The sequence below is a fragment of the Bombus vosnesenskii genome, unplaced genomic scaffold, assembly GCF_011952255.1.
Source record: "Bombus vosnesenskii isolate JDL3184/JDL3185 unplaced genomic scaffold, Bvos_JDL3184-5_v1.1 scf7180000013272, whole genome shotgun sequence".
Classification (NCBI taxonomy): Eukaryota; Metazoa; Arthropoda; class Insecta; order Hymenoptera; family Apidae; genus Bombus; species Bombus vosnesenskii.
Window position 1 is genome coordinate 2,878,327 of NW_022882930.1, and position 27,111 is coordinate 2,905,437.

Consider the following 27,111-nt stretch of genomic DNA (forward strand, 5'->3'; position numbering starts at 1 on the left):
ACGTTCTTTCGAAGGATTTTATCGCGCAGAAGTATCTCCGTTGGAACTGGAAATATTTTTGAAAAAAACATCCAAATAGTTAAATACAAGATACTTGTGTTTAATCTTTTGTTATAACGATGTCCGAGAATTAATCGAATACGAATGTGACGAATTTCCGTATTATCGAACGCATGAGTTTATATAATCAATTAATCCGGAGTCTGACAGTTCTGAATAAACTAAACGAGAGTCGTCAACTGTGTAATCTGTTAAACGTATTAAACGAACTGTCAGTAATAATTGTCGTATTTACGAACGTTTTTAATGCACACCTAACGCATAGAAAAGTGTAATTTTGGGAATACTGTCGCTAGATGTCGAAACGAGAAATTCCACTTAGCCATAGAAATAAAATTTTGCGATTTGCAACGCGTAGCGATTACTTACCGGCAAGAACTCCAGCCATGTAAACCGCCGCGATCCTCAGACTTCCGTGAACCATTTCCAGGGGAAGTCCCACGACCACCTGTACTCCTAAGTTAAATAGTAGGTGAAGCCACCTGAAATTCAAGCGCACATCCTCGTGAGACGGTAAATTTCATTCGGAGTAAAGTGAGAGATTAATTACAGAAAAAGCGTAGTGGAAGAATTTGCTTGGTTTCAAAGACGTTAAATTTTTTACTCTAAATTTTGTCATATTTTGCGCAGGTTTAAAAATATGGCATACACGGTGTGTTTATAGACGTGCAATTTTTATGTCATTTATTACGTAATTTTCAGATAAGACGATATTACAATATATATCAAATATTGATAAATGAGATAATACGTTTTATATTTAAAATGACATAGCATTAGCATTTTCGCGTGTTTGAAAGTTTTTCATTATGCCTCATTCTCAATCGTGTTATCGAAATACTGGAATGTGGTGGCTATAGGAATTATAATCTACTTAGCAGGCGAGTCTTTATTGCGAGTAATCATCGGCGTGGCGCAAACCTGCATTAGCGAGATACACAGGTAGCTAAGAGATTTATTTCCATGCTCGATCTTTCTAATAACGCGAACTTTGTTTGGAGAACAAACTTACTTCCAAATCGAAAACCCGCAATATCACTGAAATTTAGCAGACATTTAATTTATGAATTGGAGGGTTGAACGAACGTTCGGAAAATTTGTGCAAAAGCATGTAAGTTCCTTCGTAAGTCACGAATCTTACGATTAAAAGAAACGTTACATTCTTGAACCGTGTAATATCCTTCTTCGGAAACTCTTAATTTTTTTTTTTGCAGTGTAAAAGAAGAACTAACAAAAAAAAACAACGTTATTTATTCTATAAAGGAATCCCCAAATTATTCTTCAAATTCGGCAGATTCGGATTAATCGTAAATCAAGAGTTCCAACACCTCGGTAAGGGCTATACTTGATAGCTTTATCGCCAGCCTAACTCGCTACAAGTGTTAATAGACACTCGCAGGTGATTATTAATCCGTACCTCTTAAATTAAGGGAGACAAACGACTATCTTGGCTCACACTTTACTCGACGAAATGGCGCTCGAGATCCGAGAGCAGCGAATTAAAATTACCCTTCTTCTGAAGGCGCGTACGCAACTTAGGGGAAAGATAAAAGCGGAAGTGGAGCCGAAGCAACGATAGGATCGGCGATGCTTCCTGGAAAATTCGGCTCGCCGTGCCACGACTATCGCAATGACAACGGCGGACGACGAAATTAAAGCAATTATGAATTTTATCTTGGCGACGCCTTGGAAACTTTCGCCGCGAGAAGAGAAGATGATCGAGCTTATCTGCTCCGGTTGGCAGCGCGGGAACGTTGTACGAGATAACATTCGTTTGACGCGATTCACCCAGTTTCCCTTCGTCTCTCATATTCAATTCCCAATTCGACCATGTTGCAATCTCTTTCTCAACTCGTCCGTAGCTTTCGCCAACTAATTACAACGAAAAGACGAACGCGTAATCTCGTTGGAACGAAAGATGCCGGCTACACCGAGTGCCTCGCCAACTCCGTCCGTTTCAAAGATCCTCGTTGTGTCGACGATAACGAACGAAACTATTGCTCGTAAAAAGAAAATCATATCGTGCCTGCACGAAGTAAATACAAGCTTGGTTTGTTACGCTCTGTGAATTATTCGTGTGATTTTCTTCGGTTTATTTATATTTATACAATAGCAAGTTGAAAGAGCACCAGAATTTCTACAAATTTCTTCATCGCGCTGTGAAACGCGTCGTTCTGACAATCACGATTACAGATAATTCGTAATAAACGTTATACTAGTTGATATTTGTATTCTCAACAGTGCAGTTCTCGAAAGTCGAACAAACAATCGTGTCTGTCCTGCTTCTTTCGCGGTGTTTTTCATCGTTTTATAAAAATCAGTGACGTTAACAGCGATTTGGACAACTCGCACTATGAAATGTTAGAGTTTCCTATCGATGTCTCGATCGTCGATCCAAACCTACAGCGACTACGCAAAGTATCGTCACGTGATTTTACAAGCAAGCGTTTTCTTATCAGAATCTACGTTTCATTCTTAAAATATCAGACTCTTATATTCCTACGAATATGCTCTACCATGATTCACACGGAATTTACGTACTTGGATCTAATTAATTAGTACGTAGATGCTGTAATAGATACAATAGCGCGCCAATGCTTTTCGTAGTGACTGTAGCTGTGATATTTGAAAACTGACGACTGAAACCTCCACCGCGATCGACTCGATCCACCGTTTTATGGGACCTTTCGCTGGGAAGCTCGTCGATTGTCGTCCGAAACAGCGCAAAAGCGAACTAATACGTTAAATGTGAAAGTAGGGAAGTTTCAGTCAAACATTTCGTCGATTTTACGACGATACGAAACGTTTGCCTTCTTACCACGGCATATTCCTTCTATATACGTTCTTTGCTGAAACTTGGAACGACTCTACTTTCTCCTGGCACCGCTTTAGTATTTCAAGCAGACCGTTTTTCCGTTAAAAGCCTGTCGGCTCGGCTTTGCTTCTTTCCTATTCGCCGAGTGCGTTCGCGAAGAACCGTTGGAATTCCAGCAGGCGGTTTCGCGGTGACCTAATCACAGGCTGTCTGGCTCGATTTGCGTGGCACACGTTCCGAAGCGAGACGAGAAAACGGCGCCCGTGAACTTGTTCGAGAGCGTCTCGATCGCATTCTTCGGCGCGTCGACCGCGTTGCGAAACTAGACGCGCGACGACGATGCTTCAGACTCGTCGAGGATGCAAACAGCGCGCTTAATAGGCTCACGTTTTAGTCGGTCGACTCGATTTACGGATCAGCCAGCTGAACTCTGTTCTCCAGTTTCTCTCGTCGTAGTTAAGACGCGTTTAGACCAACCGAGCGGATGCTCGTTCTTAGCCCACTTTACTTCGAATTAAAGCGTAAACGAGCGTTCTTTCGTCGTTTGGCAATTGCTCGCCGAATGGAGAATCGAACATCCGAATGCTCTAAATTGCTACAAAAGTACGTGTTCGATGGTCGCGAATAGACCACGGATTTCTATGCAAATTTATATTTTCGAGAATATATTTGTAAAATTAAAACCTCGGTAGAAAGTCGTTTTCTCTGCTTCAGTATTACACCAGGCGCTATACTTTGGATTTGGATATTTTATGTACATTTCTTGTAATTTTGCATCTATATAAATTTCTTACAAACGCATAACAATCCGTAGTGAAGTTACAAATGAATTTACGAACAGATCGCGCGATAAGCGTTTACGTTTAACGAGCACGAGCGAATGCTCTGTTGGTCGTTTGGTCTGATCGTAGCTTAAACCTTGTCTTCCTGCGAACGTTTCATACGTATTACCGTTTACTAAAAATTTGGAAACTTTGAACAAATTTAATCAGAACTCATCGCAACGTTTATGAATCTATCCTCGAGTATCGCACGCTGGGATAATAGCAAATAAACGAAACGCCATTTACAGAACATAAATTCACAGATATTTCTGCATACGGCTAATATTTTCGCGAACCTAAAAGCCGCACGAAATTCCAAACGAAATTCCACCAAACAAAATAGCCAAGCAGAATAAAACATCAAGGAAACGACCTACTTTTTCATCATCCTTTAACACTTTGACTTTTCCGCGTTTCAAGACGATTTGAAGAACGTTCGTGGTAAAAATGTGACGTTTCCAGCTGCATGGAACAATTCCACAAATGCACACACAGAGAGAGAGAGAGAGAGGGGGGGGGGGGGAGCGGAAGGATACGTAGGCATCAATTCGTCGAAAGTACGCAATCCACGAAATGGAGCATGCAAAAAGGAAGTTGGAAGGCTGTTCGCTGTCTAGGACAGCTCGGATAGAAGGAGGGTAGAAACGATAAGACAAGAGGATAGATACCCTCGCTTTGCGATGGAAGGAAAGACCGCCATCCGTCATTCGTATTCGCGAGATAGAAATTTCGATCAGGCAGGATCATCCTTCAGCTGAACTGAGAGCCGACAATCCGGTGTAATTCGTCCACTAAGACAATGACGGAGAATTCGTCTAATTGCTATCCAATTAACTGAAACCGCTACCCCCTTCTGCGCTCGTTCAACTTCCTCTGAATTCTTCCCTCTTCTGTCTAGAAACGTTTCGTGTGTCGTGACTCGAATAATATCGTCGTTTAAATGCTAAAACGCTATTAACGCTGAAACGCACGGATTTTACGTACTAGTCGATCGCCGTGATTTTCCAGGAATATGAACGGGATCACGAGAACGAAAGCAACCGTGAAGTTTATAATTCCCTCGGGAACAACCGTTTGAAGATATATACGTACGTATAGCGACTGACAAACTCGATCAAATTGCATCCGAATATCTAGTTATTCTTATGATCAGTCGCGATCAGCTTCCGCCATGTTCTCGTATTTTCAAGCAAACCGTAGTCTGATTTTCTTTTTACGTAATCAACAGTTTCTCTCTTTTCATACGTTCGCGTATTCTTGCTTTTCATTCGCAAAAGCTTTATTTCGCTCTCGTAGCGAATTATCGATCGTTTCGTAGTCGAAGAAAACTTTGCTTCATGTCGCGTTTTATCTTTCGACAAGTTCTTTTAAAATTTGTTCGTACATTAAGCACCGTACCCACAGAACGTTGCATCTTCTTCGTAATATCAGAATAATCAGATTTCGGTAATCTTTCAATTTCTGCTTGCTCGCATCGATCCATCGATTTCGCGACTACAAATTATCGCAAATCCTTGGATTTCCTCTAGAACGACTATTTGGTAGTATTCAGCGGATAAATCGTCTTGCATTTTCTCTTGGCCAACTAGTCGTCGACGTGGTTGCTGGTAATCAAGGTATCGTGGTCTAAATTGTCCACGATAAAGCGAACACTCGCTGTATACCATTAAGGAAATTGTGTCTTCCTCCGCGCGACTACCAAGCACTCGAAACAACGGTAATTACAGAAACACAGTGATTAATTAGAAAAGTAACTTATAAGTGACTGTTCATTCGTTCCGACCGCTTGGATCGCGCGGCAAATCTTCAAGTTTCTTCTTACGATTAGAATTTCTCGAGGAATACGTAATATCGCGTATTTTACTTCCTTCTTTTAATTCCCTGGACTCTGTAGACGGAAAGAGATACATTAATCCTCTCTTTATGGAAATTTCATAGTGTACGCTTCGATATTCTCTTGTGGATTTCTGGAAGTAGAAACGATACTTAATCTACGGTTTTTCTTACAAAGTACAGATTCCTTTGTCTGCGGCATCGAATATCATAATTTCCTCGTCTACGATTTACATCCTCTATGGCATTCCATGGTTTTAATCAGATACGATTTCTAATTATCGCCACTTCGATTATTCGAGTGTCGTTCGATAGAAAAGTTCGAGTATCAGTCGATAGAATAAAACAATGTATCTGTTTCTTGTGATTTTAACAAAGAATAAAAAATAATTACAATTTTTCATTCTTATCGTATATTAAAATTCTTTTCGAGCTTATAATTCGTCACGGCTAAGCTTCGATATCTTCGAACTCTTCCTCTTGCATTTGCTTCGCACAGGACGATTGCTCGAACGATCGAATAGATCCGAAATCGAATATCATAATTTCCTCGTCTACGATTTACATCGTCTGTGGCATTCCATGGTTTTAATCAGATACGATTTTTAATTATCGCCACTTCGATTCTTCGAGTATCGTTTTCAGTCGATAGAATAAAACAATGTGTCTGTTTCTTGTAATTTTAACAAAGAATAAAAAATAATTAAAATTTTTCATTCTTATCGTATATTAAAATTCTTTTCGAGCTTATAATTCGCCACGGCTAAGCTTCGATATCTTCGAACTCTTCCTCTTGCATTTGCTTCGCACGGGACGATTGCTCGAGCGATCGAATCGACCCGAAATCGGTATAAAAGGCGAGCGACAAAAGGAGATGGTCGGGACGATTAAAAGGATTATCGAGCGAAACCGATTTGAATGCGAGCTCGCCGCTGAGCAACGGGATAAAGGCGGAAGGTGGAGTTTCAGCAAGTTGACTCGAACGTTCCAGAGTCGCAATGTCGTCAGTCGGTCTAACTACTTGCTAGTAGTTAATTACGTATCGAAAACTTCTTACTTATCGTTGAATCGTGGCCGAGTTTGCCCACGCCGATGTCTCAGCATTCTACGATTTCTAATAACGAGCCGATGCAGCTCGCCTACTTTTCCACGGCCTGTTATCGTCAACTTTCCGCTCCAAACAATCTTCGTTTCGATTCTATCGCTTTATCGTCTAATCTGATGTTCGACCGATGGCTCTGACGACCACTCGATGTTCAACCGCTGACAATTACGAATTGGAAAGCTTCCGTACCTTGGAAACTTCACGTTTCGTGAATAAAGTTTCTAAGCTTCCTTGGAATTGGATAATTTCTCCTTGAAACACCGTATTACGACGACGATGATTTGACGTTGAAAAATTACTGATTGAAAAATCGTCCTATAAAACTAGAAGCTTCACCGACGATTTCTACTTTGTTTCAGAAGCAACGAGTTTTTGCGAATACGATTGAAAGAGAGTGAACCTACGCTGGGGTTTGTTTCTTGAAAAACGTTATAACCAACTTTCTATGCTTCTAGAATAGCAAATCTTATAATGTCAAAGTATTTTTGTATATTCTTTGCATCCTTTATACGTTTAATTTATACATGGTGGTTGGTAACTGGTGGTACAAGCGGAAAGGGGGTGATTCTACGCGAAAAAAGAAGTCGAAAATATAGAATAAAAATTTTTCGTTCGAGGCTTTGTTTTCGAGAAAATCGACTTTGAATTTTCGCTCGGTACGCGTGCGGTACGTTATAACGGATCTCACTGTGGATCGTTGTCTCGATGGAAAAATTAAAAAAAAAAAAATTTTATTCTATATTTTCTTCTTTTTTCGCGTAGAATCACCCCCTTTTCGCTTGTACTACCAGTTACCAACCACCCTGTATATAAATGCGCAAAATCCCATAGTCTAACGAAGAGATTCGATTTATAACATCTTTTTCAGATTATACGTACATGGACCAGTGAAGATACATTGGTTTTGAGTAAATTTCTCGAGGAAAACAAAAGCTACGCATTGTTAAAAAGCGACACAATTTTGCGTATTATATCGGGTCCTAAAATCTCGACTTCAAAGATAGCAAAGAAATCCACGACGGGCAAGTGTATGCGGTAGACGTAGCCTAATCTTAATTACCCGTAGCACCCGTTCCTTTAATCCACAATCTGTTCCTTCAAAATCCCCGTATGATAATGCCGTACGTCGGAAGGGTGAAGCAAAAGTTTCCGTTTCCACGTGACGCGTCTCGACGCAAGGAACAACGACAGGGTCGAAGGTATTAAGGACGAGGCCTTCTTTTCTGCATTTAGACGACATTAAACGAGTTTCGCATAATGGTTTTGCTCGTCGGGCATGCATAATGTCTCGCCATTGGGTTGTCGGTGAACGAAGGATCCACGCGGACGATTCGACGGGCCAGCAAGATGGACGTCGTTATTTAAATCGAGTCGATGTTATCCTCTGCCGCTCCACACTGTCTTCTTTCAATTTCATCCTCGCAAAAGTCCTGCGATGATCATCGAGAACAGCAGGGTGCGTCCTGCATCTCCTCCAGCCGGCAGACACTTCTTCCCCGAAATGAATTTTTCCGAAGGAATTTATTCATTTCTCGGCGTCTGCCTTGGTTTTCAACTGGCGGTTGCATTTTTATAAGAGGAATATCAACGAAGGGTAGAACGAACACGTATACCTACACCTCTGAGAACTTATACCACAGTTTTGACAAGATGGATTTTTTCTATCGTCTATGAGAATTTTATCGCAGCTTCCTCTCCTTCTCTTCTGTTCGAACGTTTCGCGCTATTTGTATATTTTGTACATTTCTATACTTTGGTCGGTGTAAACAAATCGTTTGATCAAACGAGAACGATACCGATACCGAGACGAAGAAGATACGATTTAGAAAATGTAGAAACTGGAGTGAATTATAATTACACACTTTTATTATTATTATTATTATTAGCAATTAGATATTACACGATGTTACAGAGAATTAAGAAACGTTCGGAAAGAGATTCGAACTGAATTATCGAAATCGGGTTAAAGCGCAGCATAAGAGACGACAAACGTTGTACGAAGAATATTTTTATATCATTGGTCGAATCAGAATGATATTTTACGTATCAGCCCCCGTCTCGATTCTATTATCCGCGAATAGATTTACAGAATGTTGAAAAACCTTCAGGTATTTCTTAGGTAAGGATCACGGAAAGGTTTCTATTCGCGAACGTGGCACGGAAACATCCTTTCGACGATACTTGTTCTCTCGTATTTTCGCGAACTGCGCGATACCATTGTCTGTTCCAACGGTGTGCCGTGTTCACTTCCTGCAATTACCACGATTGTCTCGATTTTTCTCGGCTTCAACGTTTCTCACGGCTCGTCCCCTCGTATCTGTACGTCGCAGGTCGCGAAACTACCTGAGAGATACGCCTCTGAAAGACAGGAGACACCTTTCACATTGATAACAAGCAGGTTAAACTCGGTGTTCGGCGGCAAGACGCCTCTGAAACCAGGGGTTTTCGATTCCTTGCCGTTTGGGACGTTTCCTTTCGTTGCTCCAAATGTTCAACGTATTTCGACGACAGTTTAAAAGACATTGTTCGAGTTGGAGGTCGCGCAAGTTTCAAGATTTTACCATTCCATGGAAACTTGCTTTAGACTGAAACTTTCCAGCGGATGGATGAGATTACTTCCGTAATATGTGCGAGCAGGTTCGTTTTTGGCGAACAGAGCTTCGTCTTTTCCACTCACGATCGTTTCATAACCTTTGTCCTTTAAAATAATCAATTTTGTTCTTGTACCTGAGTGTGTTACACGTGCATATAGTTAAAAAATACATTCTTCCAAGTTGTGTTCTTCAAACTTGCGACATTTTCTGCGATAATTTTTCAGATATCTTTTTTGTTCGTAAAAAGAGTGGAATATACAAAAATAGAGTTACATCGAGGTGTTTCGGTATTTCCAAGTATTTCAAAACTATATGTATTCTAATAAATATACAACAGCCATTTCGGGTTATATAGATCGAAGAAGAACAGTAGAATTAAAACGATAAAATTCCAAAGTATTAGCTCTTCGACGAATGCAAAGATATATGGTCATGTTAACGCGTTATTTTATCCAATATCGCTAAAATATCGAATCATAAGATATCCTGTCGTTTAAGTAAAATATTTTGTCGCTGTAATAGCAAAAATGTTTTTGGTATATATAAATATAAGAAGGAACGTACAGAGAACAGAAATAAAGCACATTTCTTTAACGTAGAACCGATCGTGTGCGTAAAATATCCTTCAATGGAGTATTACGTATATTAGATATTCCAGAGACGTAGACCGCTATAAAATCGTTCGCAGTAATAAAAAACGTCTTGAAAATCGCGGGACGCTTTTCGCATTAATAACGAGAAGCCTTTGATAACACGTCGAGAAGAGGAGAAGAATCGAGCATGGGATAGAGATAAGGCAACGTTAGATAATTTACCAGGCTATCTTTTTACCTTACCATCGAATTACACGTAACGGATGGACATTTACATCGGATCTTAACGAAATTTCTTTCTTCTAATCTTCCGCAAACACTTTCCACTTTTTATCGATACCTCGAAATTTAAAAACAATCTTATTACTTATCGTACAAATTTTCTCATCGAAATTGATCAATGTATTTTTGTTACATCCGAAAGAAGCGAAATTAACGCGTTTGGTTTGGCCGAGTGTCAATTTCAAGAAAAGATAGCAGATATTAATCTCGACCATTAGTTTGCCATTATTAGTTAGTTCGTACATTGTAACAACATTTATGTATCGTTGATATAAATCAAGTAAAGCGCGGCCATACGAACAGCAGTTCGTTCGTTATCGAAATCTTCTTTGCTATGAAAAATTTCTTATCGAAGTTCACGAATGTTTCGTGCAATTGGTACAATAATTGGTCGAGAGCTATCGCGGAAGTTGAATCGTAAAGAAATTACAAGGTTTTCTTCGTTACAGTTCTGGTCGATCTCGCGTACTCTCACACACACACACACACACACACACACACACGCGCGCGCGCGCGCGCGCGCGCGAGCATATGCACCTTCTGCTTCTTAATTGCACTTCATTTTATTTTCCGGATATTATCGCGAGTTAGAATCGTTTCGAAACTTCCACGCTCGTTTCTATTCAAAACTTCTCGTCCGTGTGTTCTATCTGAACTTTCGACCAACGCGATACGTATTCCTACTTCACCCAGTATGATTTTACGCTTTCTCAAACGTGCCTACAATTGCAGCTTGTTGGAACTTTGATAAATACACCGTGTTCCCTTTTCTTCCGTTAAGGTGATCGACGGTTTCCTTGCTCGGCTTTTTTCCATCCACCTGGTGAGAGTAATCCCCTGATCTCTTTTCTCTTTTTATCTTTTTTAACGTTGTTTGATTTTACAAAAATGATCGCTATTATTGACGTTATTGGAATCGTGATAGTTTATTTATGACAAGAAATAAAAATGACAGGCTCGTGGCAAAACACGTTTAATCTCTGTTTAATAGTTTTAACCATTTTTCACGCAATTTTCATCGTATCGCACAACTGTTCTAGATGTATCTGTATATATATATATATATATATATAGAGTTGGCAACTAAGTAATTGCGGCTCATGTCGTTAGGTGGTAATGACACTTAGTTGCCTACTTAATAATTATATCGCTACAGAACATCCACGTTCGTTCGAATAACGAAATTGTAGAAGCACGACGAACGTTTCTATAAAAACCAGTCAATTTTCACTCGACGACAAGTCAAAACGTATTTGTTTCGAGCTCCTGAATTATCAATGGAAGACGAAGATCGGCGAAAGCTACCAGTGTCGACTGCGTGATAATTCTTAGAAATGCTACTAATCCCTTGGTAATCGTTCGCTGTTACTTAATATACTAACATCTAAGGAAAGTGAACTATTTCAAAGAGCAAACGTCATATTGAATCGTTGAAATCGCACACCACAAGCAGTCAGACTGGCAACACGAACTCATCGTATCTCGCGAACAATCCATATTCGCGATGATCCGCTGAAAGTTGTCGGGTTCAGGTACGAAGATGGATCGTGAAGGAGGTTCATCGGGGTGGAGAGATATATTTTCGCGCATTAATAACTAGGATATCGCAATATTCTCGGCAACGAGAGAGGTGGTTTTTGAGAAGACCGATGGCGGCTGAGAGAAGTAACAAAGAGAAAGGAAGAAAAGGGAGCGAGGAAAGCACGCGGGTTCTATGGGAAAACGTCGGGTCACTCTTATCGCTGTTTCCATACGCACGTAGGGAAAATGGTCGCCTTATCTGCCGTTTCCATGAATAATTTAGAGAGCTTCGCTGTTGAAAACTTCGCCGCCAGTTCCTCTCGTTCTATCGTTCGGACGTTTCTCGCGTGCGTTACACTCCCAAGAAAGAACTATCGTCGTGGAGAAAAAGCGAACACGGAAAAAAGAATGCTATCGTTTTGGAAGGAGCGCGACGAACAGGAATCGAGAAGGCACCTGAGAAGTTATATTTCTAACGCGGATGAGTTTAAAAATTCATACGGACGAGTATTGCGTATTATGGTACGAGTGACTGGTGGACGAACGTTTCGCGTAACTGTGCCTGTGAACCTGCATTCAACTTATGCATATTTAATGGTTATTACGCGGCAAAGTGTATATGTGAATCATAGGGGGCGACGTTTACACCTTTCATAAAATAACGGGTAGTATTTAAAGGTTCGTAGGCGAGGGAGAATTAAAACGTTAGTCTGCGAGTTTCTTCGAGAAAGTAACTTGAGATATATCTTTGATATTCTTCGAAAGATCAGTAGGATAAAAAAGATTAGACCAATACATGTAAATGATTCGTTTTGTCTATGAGTTGGCTGAAAGATCGTTTCGAAATTATTTCACGATGCATTTGCGTGTTGAGAATTGCAAGAGAGGAATTATACAATTGCACGTTTCAGGATTATTTCACTCGTGATATATAGTTTTTGAACCTATCATACCACAAAGTTGTTTGAAAAGGTTTATATCGATACTGGTGATTCGATTTTGCTTTATGCGATTCTATATTTTATCTAATTTCGTGCTTTTATCGCGCAACAAATAGCGTAGCAGCGTTATTATAACATACGTTTTCAATATCCGCGTAAAACATCGAAAGAGGAATATTATGAAAAACCGAAACTCGTATCATTAATTCCCTGAAAGTATTGATTAGCGCGCACGATACGTCTGATAAACATTCAAAGAGAGTCGGTTGAAAGCTACTTTCGAAACGAATGAATTATTGTCAAGGAAATGACTGATAAAACGAATATTATTGCGTACATTGAAAACGGATTTAACATCCCTTTGTTATAAATTATCTGAAAAGCACATCAAATTTCTCTTCGTAAAACAATATACCGAAACACCGTACGTAACAATGGGTATTCAAATAATTTTCATCCTTAAAATAATCGACGTCGTACAGTGTACACTTTTAGGATTTAATCGATCTAAAACGTTATGAGTTTCTGTTTCGCGTTTCCCCTGTTATTTTACAGCGTCCAGTACGTGGCGCGCGTGTCCGTACGAAGTTGCGTTGTAAATTTATAATTTAGGCGAATAAATTTTGTCGATCATCGACGTTTCTGTTTTAGCCTCGTAAGGGTTGGCCAGAGAAGGGTGAAGCTAGAATATTATATAAGCGTCGAGACGCTTATGTGCGTGTCTTTCAACGCTTCTTTATGCTGCCATTAATAAAATACAATCCCCTTCACCGTACAATTTTTGCTACAGCGGAAAAAAGCAGAACAGGACATGACTTCGTACTTTTTGTTTTTTTTTTTTTTTCTTTTTCAACAGAGAAGCATATTTTAAAATTTAGTGCACTGTCGATCGATCCACGTTACCAACATTGTCTTTCTTTCTACTTTCCATCAATGTATTTTTTCATTCTCTTCAAAATTTTCGAAATATTGCTTGCCCTAATGGTTACATCCTCGGCATCTCCGACGATTCAATTGAAATTGACTGATTAATTAAACTTGAACGTTAAAACACGAATGTTAAAATCAGTTAAAATCAACAACAACGTACTTGCTCGGCATTTTCTCCAGTGATTTTCACGTATTCAATTGTTAACGCAACATCCATCCTCCCTAGTTTCGCCTAATTTTCATCTCTAATTTACTATTCGAATTACGATTCTTCATTGTATCGGTGTAAATACACTCAACATACAGGAAGCTCGGACACGTTCGCAAAAGGTGTTCGCTTGGACCGTGAAAATGATGGGAAGCAAGGAGGTAGAGAAGGACGATAGGGGCGAGTAAACAGTTGAACGATGTTCTGCTGAAAAGATAGCGAGAGAAAAAGTGGAGAAAAGCGTATTTTCGATGGTGGGAGCAGCCGCGTGCCGGAACATTTACGTAATTCCATTTGACTCGTGGGACGATTGTTGAATTCGATTCGCGTCGACCGAAGGAGATTGCAACGTGATTCGCTGTCGCCGCTGGGAAGGGGATGGAAATTAGCGTCAAGGATTAACGCGAGAATTGCATCGGGCGTATTCACGGCGAAGGGCGGCCAATCGAGAAAAGTGGCCAGCAAAATGTCCAATTTGTCACGCGTGACACTTTCCTTCTGCGCGCCATCTGAATTTCAAACTGTCCACCCTCTCCCTTTTTTTTCTTTTTTTCTTCGCGTGCGTCAAATCTGTAGTCCGAATATTGTCGCAGAATATGATAATACGGTTATAATTACGCCAGATTATGCATTGTTGCCGATTTAATTGGACGATTGGTTTCGTAACAAAACGTTGTTATTTTCTCGTTCGATACGTTTCGTCCGCTGACTCTTTGCGTAGCCCGGAATCCATCCCTCGGTCCAGGCGGCCACTCGCTACGTCAATATAATTAGTTGGACCGTAATAATCATAGGGAACTGTCGAAAAACTAAACATTTCGATCTACATCTCGATTGACTCTTCGAGTCAAGATGTACCAGGGATTTTCACCCGTAAGCGACCGGTGATGGGGCGATCAACACTCGGCAAGAGTTTTCCTCTGTGACAGTGAGTGTCACGTCAGAGACGCAAGAAATCACGAAACCGATAGATCGCCGGTGATCTCCTCGCGTCGCAGTCCGAACGTTTCGCGAATAAAGTGAAGAAATTGAACTTTGTACGTGATAATAGAATTTATTATGCGAATCCAACCGAGTGACGGTTGATCAAAGTGTTACAACAGAATGATTAAAGTGTTGCAGGAGACTGATCCAAAATGTTTTAACAGACTGGGCGAGCGTCTATTTTGGAGGGTTTTTATACCCAGGTTTTAGTCCCTCTGGAGAGGTTGTCGTCTGCTGTATCTCAGAAGCGCCTATTCCGTTACTATTTGGTTATTGTTTCGACGACTGTGGTGTGCAGGATGTCTAGCCTATCCTATTACTGTTTCTGAGCGGGTGGTCTTCTTGAGCGTGTGACAACCGAACTTTACTGGAGTCGTAGGACTCTACAGATCAGTCAACATCTCTGCTCTCAACTGGGTTCACTACTTTATCTCAGTCAACATATGTTCATTAACTATATCTACTTTTGATAACTCATCTAATTAACATATATATATATACGAAAGGAGCGTAAGCATCTTGCCCAGTTAGTTACCCAACTACTTGACACGACGGGTCACGCAGACTAAAAAGACAATATCCTTTAGATCGAAGCATTAGATTCAACTAGAATCAAACATATTATAAACTATTATAATCCAAGTTACAGTACCATGCCAAAAGAATTTACTTATAATTCGCAATGAGAATTGATCGTAAATAGTCTACCAAATAAAAAAAAAAAAAGAAAAAAAGAAAGAAAGAACAAAGAGTACGTTATAACCTGTTACCTCAGCGTTATAATTAATTCAACTACCTCTATTATCTTAAACGAAATAGAGGATCGATCAGTTTCGTGGCGTCGATTGTAATATCGTAACGGGAATTTACGATTCCCGTTGACACGCTTCCTTGAGATCTCCGCCAACGGTCGACGATACACGATGTTACTTGGTTTATGGAAATTATGACAAGAGAGTAGAAATAGTTAGTATGGATTTTGTTTGGGAAATTGAATAGAAAATTATTTAGTTACACGCGATAGGAAGAGAGTATAATTCCGTTGTCATGTTGAGTGATGTGAAACTTTTGCAAAAGTAGTCTTATACCGTGTGAGCGTTTTCCAATAAATCAATTTTATTTTAGTCGCGCACTAGGCAGATGTTAGAATCGATAGCTTTACTATTTTGCAGTAAAATGAAAACGTAGTATGATAAAAAACATTTCGTTCCCTGTTAGTTATTGTTTGGTTTATGAGAACTAGAGGGTCGTAAATATTAGGTTGTCTCGAAAGTTTCTGTCGTTTCACAAGGAAATATTAGATGCGTAACATTCCTCGTTTTATATTATTTTATTGAATTACGCGCGATCTATTTTGTAGTAATAGAATAAAATGCAGTTAGGATTTATTTTGAAACGAAAGAAACTTTTGGAACAATCTAATAAATTCGTTAAAAAATGCGAGTAAAACGTTAGTTGTTTAGGATCGAGAACCATAATCTTTCATTATCCTTCTTTCATTATTCTTCGATAATACAAGATGATTTTACTTTATTTTCATATTAGTTTTTATTTCACGTCGAACGAACGAATTAATACAGCAATTAGTACATCCTATATCTAATGCTTTATTTTTAAACAAATAGCATATCATTTTGCCTTTTTTGTCTTCACTATTTTTACATTTCTACTTTATCAGAAAAATGAAGACGAAAATATGACAAGTTTATCATCATATGAAAATAACGCGATACTGAAAGCTGCATTTTGAACGCAACATAACTAGCAAATAAATAACGAGTTAACTCAGCACAAAGGTTTCATACGTCAAAGAAACATAGCCGGCGATTTAAACGATCCTCCTGATACACAAATTTACCCGGACATTTTTGACAAATGCGTCGTGAATTTCAATTTCCGCATTTTCCAATAATCGTCGTGAAATTTCATTCTGCAGTCGAACGTAACGAATATCTACCTAATATTAAAAATAGTATCGTCACGACGAAGCCCGACTCTAATGAAACTCGACGGTATATTACAACGACAATAATTTTATCATTTTATTTCGTTGTTCGGCAAACAACGGCGCTAACATACTGCTGTTTAATCGATATTACAAAGGATCCCGATTAACGTCAAAGGAGTTAAGATCGACAAACGATAACACATATTTCGCTGACATTTCGATTCGTTTTTATTAAAAAATATTCGATAAGACCCAGTGTAACGTAGTATCAACGATATCAGTATGACATTCGTGGAATTTTCGTCGTTGTATCTAGCGTGACTTTCAAAGTAGTAGGTCGAACAGATCGTTAAAAAAAAGTGTTTGTTCCGGGTAAAGGCCAATTTTTGTTTCAAATAAAAATTTTACTTAAAAAAAAAAAAAAAGAAGGAAAAGGAAAAAACAACGGTATGTTCCGACTTGTCGGAAAAGAAGCCAAGTTCTGTGTTTCCTTTTCAAATAAACTACATATATGTTTCCTAGAATATGACAAAGAATTACAAAAGTATGAGACGTTTCGTAACCGTCGTTTCCTTAAAAATACACTTTATTTCTTAACATTTTTGCGACCAACGGATGCTCTTTTACACGAAAGGGAAAACAAATTACTTCGTTTTTGGAAATTTTGATTTAACTTACCCAGCATGAAGGAACATATAGAACGCGAATCTCCAGAGCTCGAGACGTTTGTCCGGTCTGTAAATGAAAACGCTGTCGATCGGTACTGGCCCCGAAGGATTCACCTCTCCCATCGCCACCGTGTAATACGTGAAGAAACCCAGCTGCAAGCATAAATTCACGAAAGATTAATTCATCGTTTTGTCATTTAACTATCTTATCGAGTAATAAATTCGTTCGTCTCTTACTAGCGCGGAAATGCCAATCAAATTTTATTATTCCCGATTTTCCTTTTATATCCAGCCATAGAATCTCTCTTCCGCTTCGCTTGTACCGCGAATTTAGAATCGCCACGTATAGGAAAATTAAGTTGAAAAATATATTGTACCGTGATATAACGTTCCGTAATTAACGTATCGTGGATCTTAATCGCCGAAATAAAAGTAAAGGGACACCGAGGTTACACTTAGAATTCATATTAAAATAGTTTTAGATTTATTTAATAAAGGATTTCCAGGATCTTCGTCGATATACATTTGCACGCGTCTCTCTTTGTCTCAGCATCTTCCATACCACACTGCCAACGGAACAGTTACATTCGTTTGTTTTTCGAGACGCCGTGCACACACGTACTTCCACACACTCATATTCACATACGCGTGTCACTACTACGCGGCCAATCTAGTTTAACACACAAAATTATACATATCTCAATAACAGTCATTATCGACACGTTGCTTATCAAACTGGACATCCCTTGGACGTGCTTTCAGGCAAAACGTCGTTGTCCGTTTTCCAAGCCAAAGACGCGTAAGTATATTTCTGGTCCTCGACAGAGAAGGGAATCTTTCCATAAAAGGATATTGCGGATACAGATCTCTGGTGATCTGCCGTTGCATTATACACATTGTGCCCCGGTTCATAACGTTGTATATATAATATATCGGCGATATTGCGCAGAAATATTTGAATACATCGGTCACTACTCGACTTGTCCCTACGTCTAATTCAAAATAAACAGGCGCGCACCTTACTGCTCGAGTGGTGTTTATTGCGTGCTTCGCCAGCTTTATCGAAATTAAAATCTCCATTTCTGTCTATAATATAAGTTTATTCGACTGTAAAGTCAGATATGTTATCGGTTTTCAGGAGATATTGTGGCAAGGGTGAAAGAAGATTGAATATGAAAAGGAAGAGCGGATGGAAACGATAGCTATAGATCCAATATCTTTTATAATAAATCTATCTAACAGAGGTCGTAACTTAGAATAAAAGTTTTATATTAGATCGAAGGCCCGATCGTTGGATTTTCTAGGGCGGTACCACGCAACATGCGATTTTTAGCATGCTACTGATGCAGCTTTTGTGTGCACGTTGGTCGATTAGTAAAATCTTTCTATTCGATTCTTGTTTCTATAAGGAGAAATTGGAACTTTTATTCGAAAAATTCACCGGTTTTTAATATTCCGGCGACCAAAAGGAATTCCAAATATTTACATCGGATCTTGCTTTGTTAGTTCGTTCATGCTTTTTTCTTTTAATGATGTCACCCGACTTTCACGTATTATTTCAATGCTCGTGAAAAAAACATTCTATTTCAATCGTGAGATTATTTTACTTCCATTACGACGGTTTCGAATTTCTTCATTTAAACTAACGATGTTGCGTGGGCTTTTTAAGTTACTTTTCAAGCTTACCTTTGAGTCTCCTGTCGTTTGTGCCACCTACTTGTACCGAATAAACCCGCGAAAGCAAGTAAGTATTTTTTTTTTCTTTTTTAAATTCAACGCCAATCCTGTACTCGTCCAACGAAATTGAAAAATTAACGAAAGAAAAAAGAATTAATTTGTCTCCTTGTAGAAACTCGTAGCTAAGAAAACGATCGAACGAAGAGAGGGGAAACTGTTAAAAATAGAAATACAAAATTGAAAACACTCTGTCATCGTGTAGTACTTTAAAATCAAGAGATGTTGGCGTGGTCGTGCACTGGCGAGAGATACGAGTGACATGCCGCGTGCTAAGGACGTTTATTACGTCATAATGATCCGAACTGCCGGCTTGCCGAGTGAATGTAAGCGGCTAAAAGAGGAGAGAATACGACACGACGTTGGTGGTGGTGCGTGCAACGTTACGACGACATAGCGGCTGCAAGCGTGAATGAACGATATAAATCAGGGTTTGTAATATCACGTCGACGCCGGTGTGCAGACGCCGTTTAGGCATATTGTTTCTGTAAACGAGAGAAATATAACGGCGCCTGGCTATGTACAACATTTCCCTGGCGGCTCAACAACAATGAGAGTCGCGTCTTCAACAAATTGCCCCTGCGTGGGCTCGCAGCCGTGCAACCTAGGCAAACTTTTCCCTTCGCGTTAATGAATTATTGTATTTTCGTTTCATAGCTCGGAGGGTTTCCACTTTTTGAGCTTCGACGTTACGCGAGATTCAATGCGATCGAAACTTCTACGAACTTCTTTTTAATCGTTTCACGGTGGAACAAGAGAGCAAGACAACTAGAGATTTTGCTTTTCAGATTTCTATAATTTCGCATATTATATATTATCGTGGTTTCGTTTCATAGCTCGGAGAGTTTCCACTTTTTGAGCTTCGACGTTACGCGAGATTCAATGCGATCGAAACTTCTACGAACTTCTTTTTAATCGTTTCACGGTGGAACAAGAGAGCAAGACAACTAGAGATTTTGCTTTTCAGATTTCTATAATTTCGCATATTATATATTATCGTGGTTTCGTTTCATAGCTCGGAGAGTTTCCACTTTTTGAGCTTCGACGTTACGCGAGATTCAATGCGATCGAAACTTCTACGAACTTCTTTTTAATCGTTTCACGGTGGAACAAGAGAGCAAGACGACGGCTAGAGATTTTGCTTTTCAAATTTCTGTAATTTCACATCATCCTAAGGATTCTTAACGAAATAAACGCATAATCGAAAAGACACATCTTTATTTAAACCAGAGGTCTCGATGATCAGCTCTGCGAATGAAGAAACGGAGAAAAGTGATGATATACAGGGTGGTTGGTAACTGGCGGTACAAGCGGAAAGGGGGTGATTCTACGCGAAAAAAGAAGTCGAAAATATAGAATAAAATTTTTTTTTTTTTTTAATTTTTCCATCGAGACAACGATCTACAGTGAGATCCGTTATAACGTACCGCACGCGTACCGAGCGAAAATTCAAAGTCGATTTTCTCGAAAACAAAGCCTCGAACGAAAAATTTTTATTCTATATTTCCCACTTCTTTTTTCGCGTAGAATCACCCCCTTTCCGCGTTTACCACCAGTTACCAACCACCCTGTATATATATTTCTTTTTCTTCTTTTTTTTCAAAATTTATCTTGCTCTTCAAGATTATTTACATATTCCGACTCGCTAAGTAAACTTACTGGAAATAAGTAATTTGTCGCGAAAACACTAATCGCGTGTCTAGGCAATGAAATTGAAAAATATAGGAAATACAAAGTTGATCGATTTGCTCTGTGAGAGTTTCGTTTATTAACCTATTAAGGTCTAACGTGGCGTTACGTAACATTTTATTTTTAATCTGATATCGCGATATTATACGTAGCGTCGTATCGTGCGTAGAGTACTTATATATCTATTCTACATAACTCTATTATCATCGAGGAAACATTGATCAATGGAATAATTAACCTGGCTGCTCGAGGCAATACGCGTGTATTAACTCGTTAACACCGTTTCATTATTATCTCAAATTGTGCGTCAATTTTCGGTTGCATCTTCGCGACAGTTGTAAATCGGCCGCTTTCAATTAAGCTTCTTTGATTATAACCGTGTCCCTGAACCAGACAAAGTCCCCTAATTCCAATGTTCGAGGACGCGCGTCTGGCGCGTTCCTTTGTGCTAATGGAACAGAGAAATTCGCGAGAACACACCTAAGAATGGAAACCGTGTCTTGGTCGGGCGAGTGGAAAAGTCTTGGAACGCTGAAGACTGGAACAACGACCGAGCCTTCTCTCTTTAAGACGTTTAAAGGTTTAAAAATGGGCGATGAAGAAGCGTGAAAAAAAAACGAGCGTTACAAAGAAAGAAAGAAAGAAAAAAAAAACAACGTGAAAACGAACAGAATAAAAATTGGAATAGCACAATAGCAATAAACAAATAAAAAGTTTCATTTTTGAAAGATGTGATCTTCGCTCACAATCTTTTCGAACTTTGAACATCGATCAAGTTACACGAGCGAAATTAAACGTTTCGTTACTATTCGATACTGGATGATTCGATTTCTTTCTTTGATGTCACTTTACGACTAGCGAGAAATATTTTAATACGATATATTCGAAGATGGAAAGAATTTATTAGCAACTGGCAAACGATTATTTTAATGCTACGACAGCCGACAATTTTCAAATTACGAGGAGAGTGGAAAAACCCGCGCGTAAGCTGAGAATCAAACAGCAAGACGATTCTGATAACAAGAAATTACTTGACAATAAATCTTGACAAAATTTCCCCTCGTAAAAAGCGGGGAATGTGATTTATCAAGATACGTTGAGACGAAAGAATAGCGTATATCGAATATATATGTATACATCTGCAATATCGAAGGAGAATTCGTACGGAGCGAAATTTCATCCGTGATAGTCTTAAAAGAGTACACAGAATGGAAGAAAAATTCGCAACGCAACGATGAAACACGAGGGAGTGCAACGTAGAACAGTGGACTGTCGTAAAGGGGAAAGAAATAAAAGAGGGAAGAACGTAAGCAGAGCAGCGAAAAACAAGCAATAAAGTGGAAGGAAAACGAAATGTAATGAGGAAGAGAGGGGAAAAAAAAACGAGCGAAAGATAGAAGAGGTTGTTGCAGTCTGTTGACAGTGGTTGAAGGTTTCTGGTCGTCCAAAGCACAGAGGAATGCAAATGATCGCAGCCAACTCGATATGCAAAAGAAGGAAAGAAGCCACGAACTAAAAACATTGTGAAAAAAAGGGAGAAAAAAGAAAACAAAAAAAAAAAAAAAGAAAGAGAAGTAAGAGGAAAAGTCGACGAGGATAACAGAAAAGAATCCTCGATCGTTCGAGCTTCCTAGAAAAGTATACTCCCGTGAGCATACGCTATGAGTATACACCTGTTTAACGTCGATGCCTCGTACTTTGAAGAGCATTAGAGGGTAATGCACAAGTATTCGCTGAAATATATAGGGTGATAAAGAAAAGAGTCTAGTAGTAGGGAGACTTATACGGTTGACTATGAAAAGTCAAAAATATTACTGTATATTAGCGTGTCCATTTTATGGAAAACAGACAGCGAAATTTTCTCAACAACGTTACTTTTCGATATCGAGAGCGTATTATAAAGGTTAAATTGCAGATTATTACTCGCATGTAATATGGATCAGCTCAATAAATCGAAAAGTACAGGGAAGCGATAGTTGTTAAAAATACTGTTTTTTTTTTTGTTTTAAATTTACCTTGGGGTTAGGTAGGATTTACCTTGAGAAATTTATAAAAAACGAAGTTGTTCGGTTTTATACCTGTGATAAGAGGGTCGTAACGAATTACAAATTTTCTAAAAGATTTCCTCCTCTTGATGAAAGTTCGAATCGCGAATATGTAAATATATTAGAACAGCGAGCTACGTTTATTTTCGAAATCGTGTATCATTCGTATTGTCTTACAGGTAAAATAAATTTTACGATCAAAACTTTGTAACAGATAGGTACTAGGTTTGTTACACATAGATCTCGCGAGTATTTTGGCTGCGTGCCACGCTACCGAAACGTTTAACAACGCTACGATGTAAAGTATAATATACGTGCAAATTTAGCTGAAGCAGCATATTGCGGAAAATTGTTTGTTTCCACCATACGCACATATCATGATTAGCAGAACTCCCTTGCGAATAACTTTCAAAGAATTGGCACGAAATAATTTAATCTCTTCAGATACGAAAATATATAGTTTGATGGTTCTGTTACGGAACAATATCGAAACGAAACTCGCGTGTAATTTCCCATGACGGTCTATAACGCACAGCATGCCATGACAGCGTTCCAAGCTTTGTAAAGATACATTATACAACGTCTTATATATTGTTGTTATTATTATTATTATTATTATTATAAATATATCTTCAACGAAGAACGAGAATCGCAAGACTGAAGGTTTTAAGCAATTCGTAAGACAAGCATGTACATCGTAAATTTATCTCGTCTCTCGCGGGAGACGTTGGTGGGAGGAAAATGAGGAAAATGAGAAAAAGAAGGAGGGTTTGAAGCACCGGCACAAAGGAAAAAGAAAAAGTCTACTAGAGTATGACGAGTACCCCTTATTAAAGTCCATTAAGCAGTGTTTCCTCTAATTGCCTCATCTTTTTTCCAACGCGAGCCACTGGTACCTTCTCTTAGGAATTTTCTAAAATTCTAGAATCGAACGACGCGGCCATGTATAATTAAATTCTATCGTTCAGTTTTCCTCTGATCGCGAACAACGATGGCGTAGACGGTGTACAGTAGGCGGAAATGAAATCCTCGTTCAATTTAATTTGACATATTTTCCAGAAATATGCGAGAACTAGGATAACATTTATTTTTCATACTATACCGTCAACGACGTGTTAACGAGTTCGTAAAACCATGAAATCATAAAATTCGCAATTATCTTGGACAACCGCAACCGAGTAAATCGAACATCACACGAGACAAACGCGACAAGTCCGTTTTCCCATTAAAACGCTAATAAAATTTACAAAATAACACGCGCAACATATTCGTACAACGTTTGTGCAAGTATTCGAATACTTTCGTAATGTATTTCGCTCACGAAACTTCAATCGAAACGACTACGATGATACAGCGGACTATTTACAAAGGGAAAGGTACATTGGCAAACTTTGAGTTGGAAATGCCAGTAATTAGCTTGTATTCTTTTTAGACCTCGTTCAGTTAAATTTCCCTTTCAGCTGGAAAGAGCTACAGCTCGTGAAATTGCAATATCAGAGCGGAGACAAGCGGTCGCCTACCTTTGAAAACTTCTTTCCTCTTTCTGATTTTCGAGTTTCAACGTTAATCTCGAGGCCGTTGCTTCTTTACCGGTCCATCACCCGGCTACGTGAGCTTCGTAATTAATTAATTCTCTCCCCTTTTAATCCAGCTTTCGTCATTATTGCACTTGCCGCTCTTTTTTATGTTCCTTTCTTTCCTTTGCCACGGATGACCTCGGCTCTGTCTCATTTTGTTTCATCCAACTCCCGCAGGACTGTTAATAATTAGTTCTATCTTCGTCCCCCTATTTTCTCTCGTATCTCTACGTGTATTAAGCTTCTACAATTCCACTTCCTCTCTCATTCTGTCGTCTTTTTTTTTCTTTTTTCTCTTTCTTTTTTTTTTGTACGAAAGTGTGAAACTGATTACGTTGCGGTGGATCTAGCTAAAAAGAAACGTTACAACGTCCTGTGGTGAAATTGCCGCGTGCGAGATGCTGTGATCTTTGTATCGTTGGCTGCTGCTTCTTGCGACTTTTTACGAACTGATGAATTATACGTATCGTGTATTATTCTTACTTCGTATTATTATCGTTTTTAATTCAGGTGAATCTGAGCTTTAGAATTTCATTCGAGTAAAACCATTTAATTAGCAAGACGATTGACGTTTACGACTGTGGTACACAAACCGAGATGTTCTCACTGAAATTAGTCGATAAATTGAATCTTTTTAACGATCAGGATCTAACGAAACTCGAGGCGCGAGATTTGCCAAAATACCCAAAAATATCAAGTATCGAAACGTCGAAGTGATTGTACACGTTCGTCACAGAAGAGAGCATCGTACGCCGAGGATAAAAGGATAAAGTATAGGAAACTATTTAAGAAAAGTAGAAGTGACCTAGGAGCCTCTGAAAAAATGTGTACATCGCTTGGAAAAAAATTACTACCGTCACGTACTCTCCGTGCTATAGAATACAATTTTTACAAACAAAATTCTCTCGTATCCCTGAAAACAACGAAAGCGTCGAGAACAAGATCGTTGCCTCGCGCATCGTGTGTCGCAAAATCACCGGATGTCGATCGATCCATCCATCGAACATGAAATTTTATCCTTTATCATTCCTGTTTTAGGGGAAAAATTTCATCGACGGTGAGCACGTTGCTTCGAGATTCATGCGAAAACGTCGGTCGTTGAATCGGCCGAGAAAGAGTATGAAAAAAGAAAAAAAAAAGAAAAAAAGATACAGCGAAACGGCCAACGCGAGCTGGACGGGGACTGAAAGCGCGGCTTAAAAAAACACAGAAGGAGGGAACAACCGAATGAATACTAGAGCAACAGAAAAGAGACATCGCGTGGAGAACCGACTTTGTAACGAGCAACAGCCCATTCCGCATTACCACCTTTGTTGCACAGAGTCTGTGTTTGTGCGCGTTCTTTAACGCAGAACTTCGTCCAACTTATTGGAAGATTCGAGTGAGAACGAGACATAAATGCTTTGTTTTTACGCGAGGATAATAACGATCGTTTATTAGGTACGTAAGTAAGTTCTTTCGATCAACAACGTCGATGGATAGAGCGCGGATGTCGATGGAAATTTATATTTTTATCAAACGTCATAATGGGTATTACGCTTTCGATATTTTATATATTGCTGCATATTATGTGCGTTTTTTATGTGGACATTTTTGGAATTTTATTAATACAGTTTATTAATTTTATTAATACATTTTATTAATACAGAAATTGCTAGATCGCGGATGATTATGCAAACAAGATTGACGTTTTCTTGGGTACAGTTGAAGAAGCGCGAATCGAGCAGAGATTTGTTTTATCTTCTTGAACGTTAGAACGATTATTTTAGTTTTGATATACATATTTTTGTTAATATTCTTGCGCTCTTGAATTTCCTATATTTTTATGCGGAACGATCGAACTAACTAAAATACATTTCTAGCCAATATAAGCCAATATTCGCACGCTATGATAATTAACTCAAAGTTGGACTAACTTTATAAGCTCCGGAGCTTAGCTTATGCAACACTGATTTTAGATGTAGGATTGATATGAAAATGACATGAAAGTTAGTTAGCGGTCTATTGTATGTGGCATCTATTCTAATAGGAAGTTTGTTCGCGTTATATGCAAAATCAATTATATTATAATTTGAAGACCATTTTTCCCTACGGCGATCTTCGTACGAAGTACGACTTCGAATATCAACGATGAAAGTATAACAATATTAAATGGAATTTAATTGACAGTTTACATGCCACGTTGTTTCTAAAGCCCGAAATACGTCAAAACTCTAACGTGCATCGTTGTTCATTTCACATTCCATTTTACCATTTGAAAACACGTAAGATATCAATAGACCGAGTGTAAGTAGCTTTTAATAGCACGCTTGCGCTCTTTAACGTACGTAATTGTTAACTCGTCGATATCATCTTGTTTCGCCTAATGAAATTGCATTTTTACTAGTCCCGAGCTCTCTCATTATTTTGTATTTACCTCCTATAATTATCGCAATGTATTTCCATCTTGATCTACGATCGAGTATATGCACACGACACGACGTTACGTTAATAGGATAATTTTATCGCCGCTCTGTTATCCTCTACAAAACATACTACAGCAATTTCTCCGTTTCACGTACAACAACAACGAACCGAATGTTCCTGTTATATTTCCGAATGCACGACTGTCTATTTGAAAATTCCTCGCTCTTTAACCACCAACGATAGACTATTCGAGGGACGTTTATTTTATTCGTGCGCAAGATTCCGTGCTTCTCGGTCCACTACTGCCCGCTAGACAATTTCTTAACACATTCTAACTAACAGTAAGAAAGACAG

The 27,111-nt window shown here is 38.9% G+C and overlaps 1 protein-coding gene across 3 annotated transcripts in view; it reads right to left on the reverse strand.

Annotated features, from left to right (window-relative positions):
* The window catches only part of LOC117231538 (protein rhomboid), a 496,275-nt gene that overhangs the window by 20,039 nt on the left and 449,125 nt on the right, over positions 1-27,111 (reverse strand). For all 3 annotated transcript variants that reach the window (XM_033490074.1, XM_033490073.1, XM_033490075.1), the window contains 2 exons: positions 17,317-17,459; positions 430-542 (listed from right to left, as the gene is read on the reverse strand). In XM_033490074.1, coding sequence (XP_033345965.1) covers positions 430-542; positions 17,317-17,459 — 256 coding nt within the window. The remainder of the gene's footprint in view (positions 1-429; positions 543-17,316; positions 17,460-27,111) is intronic.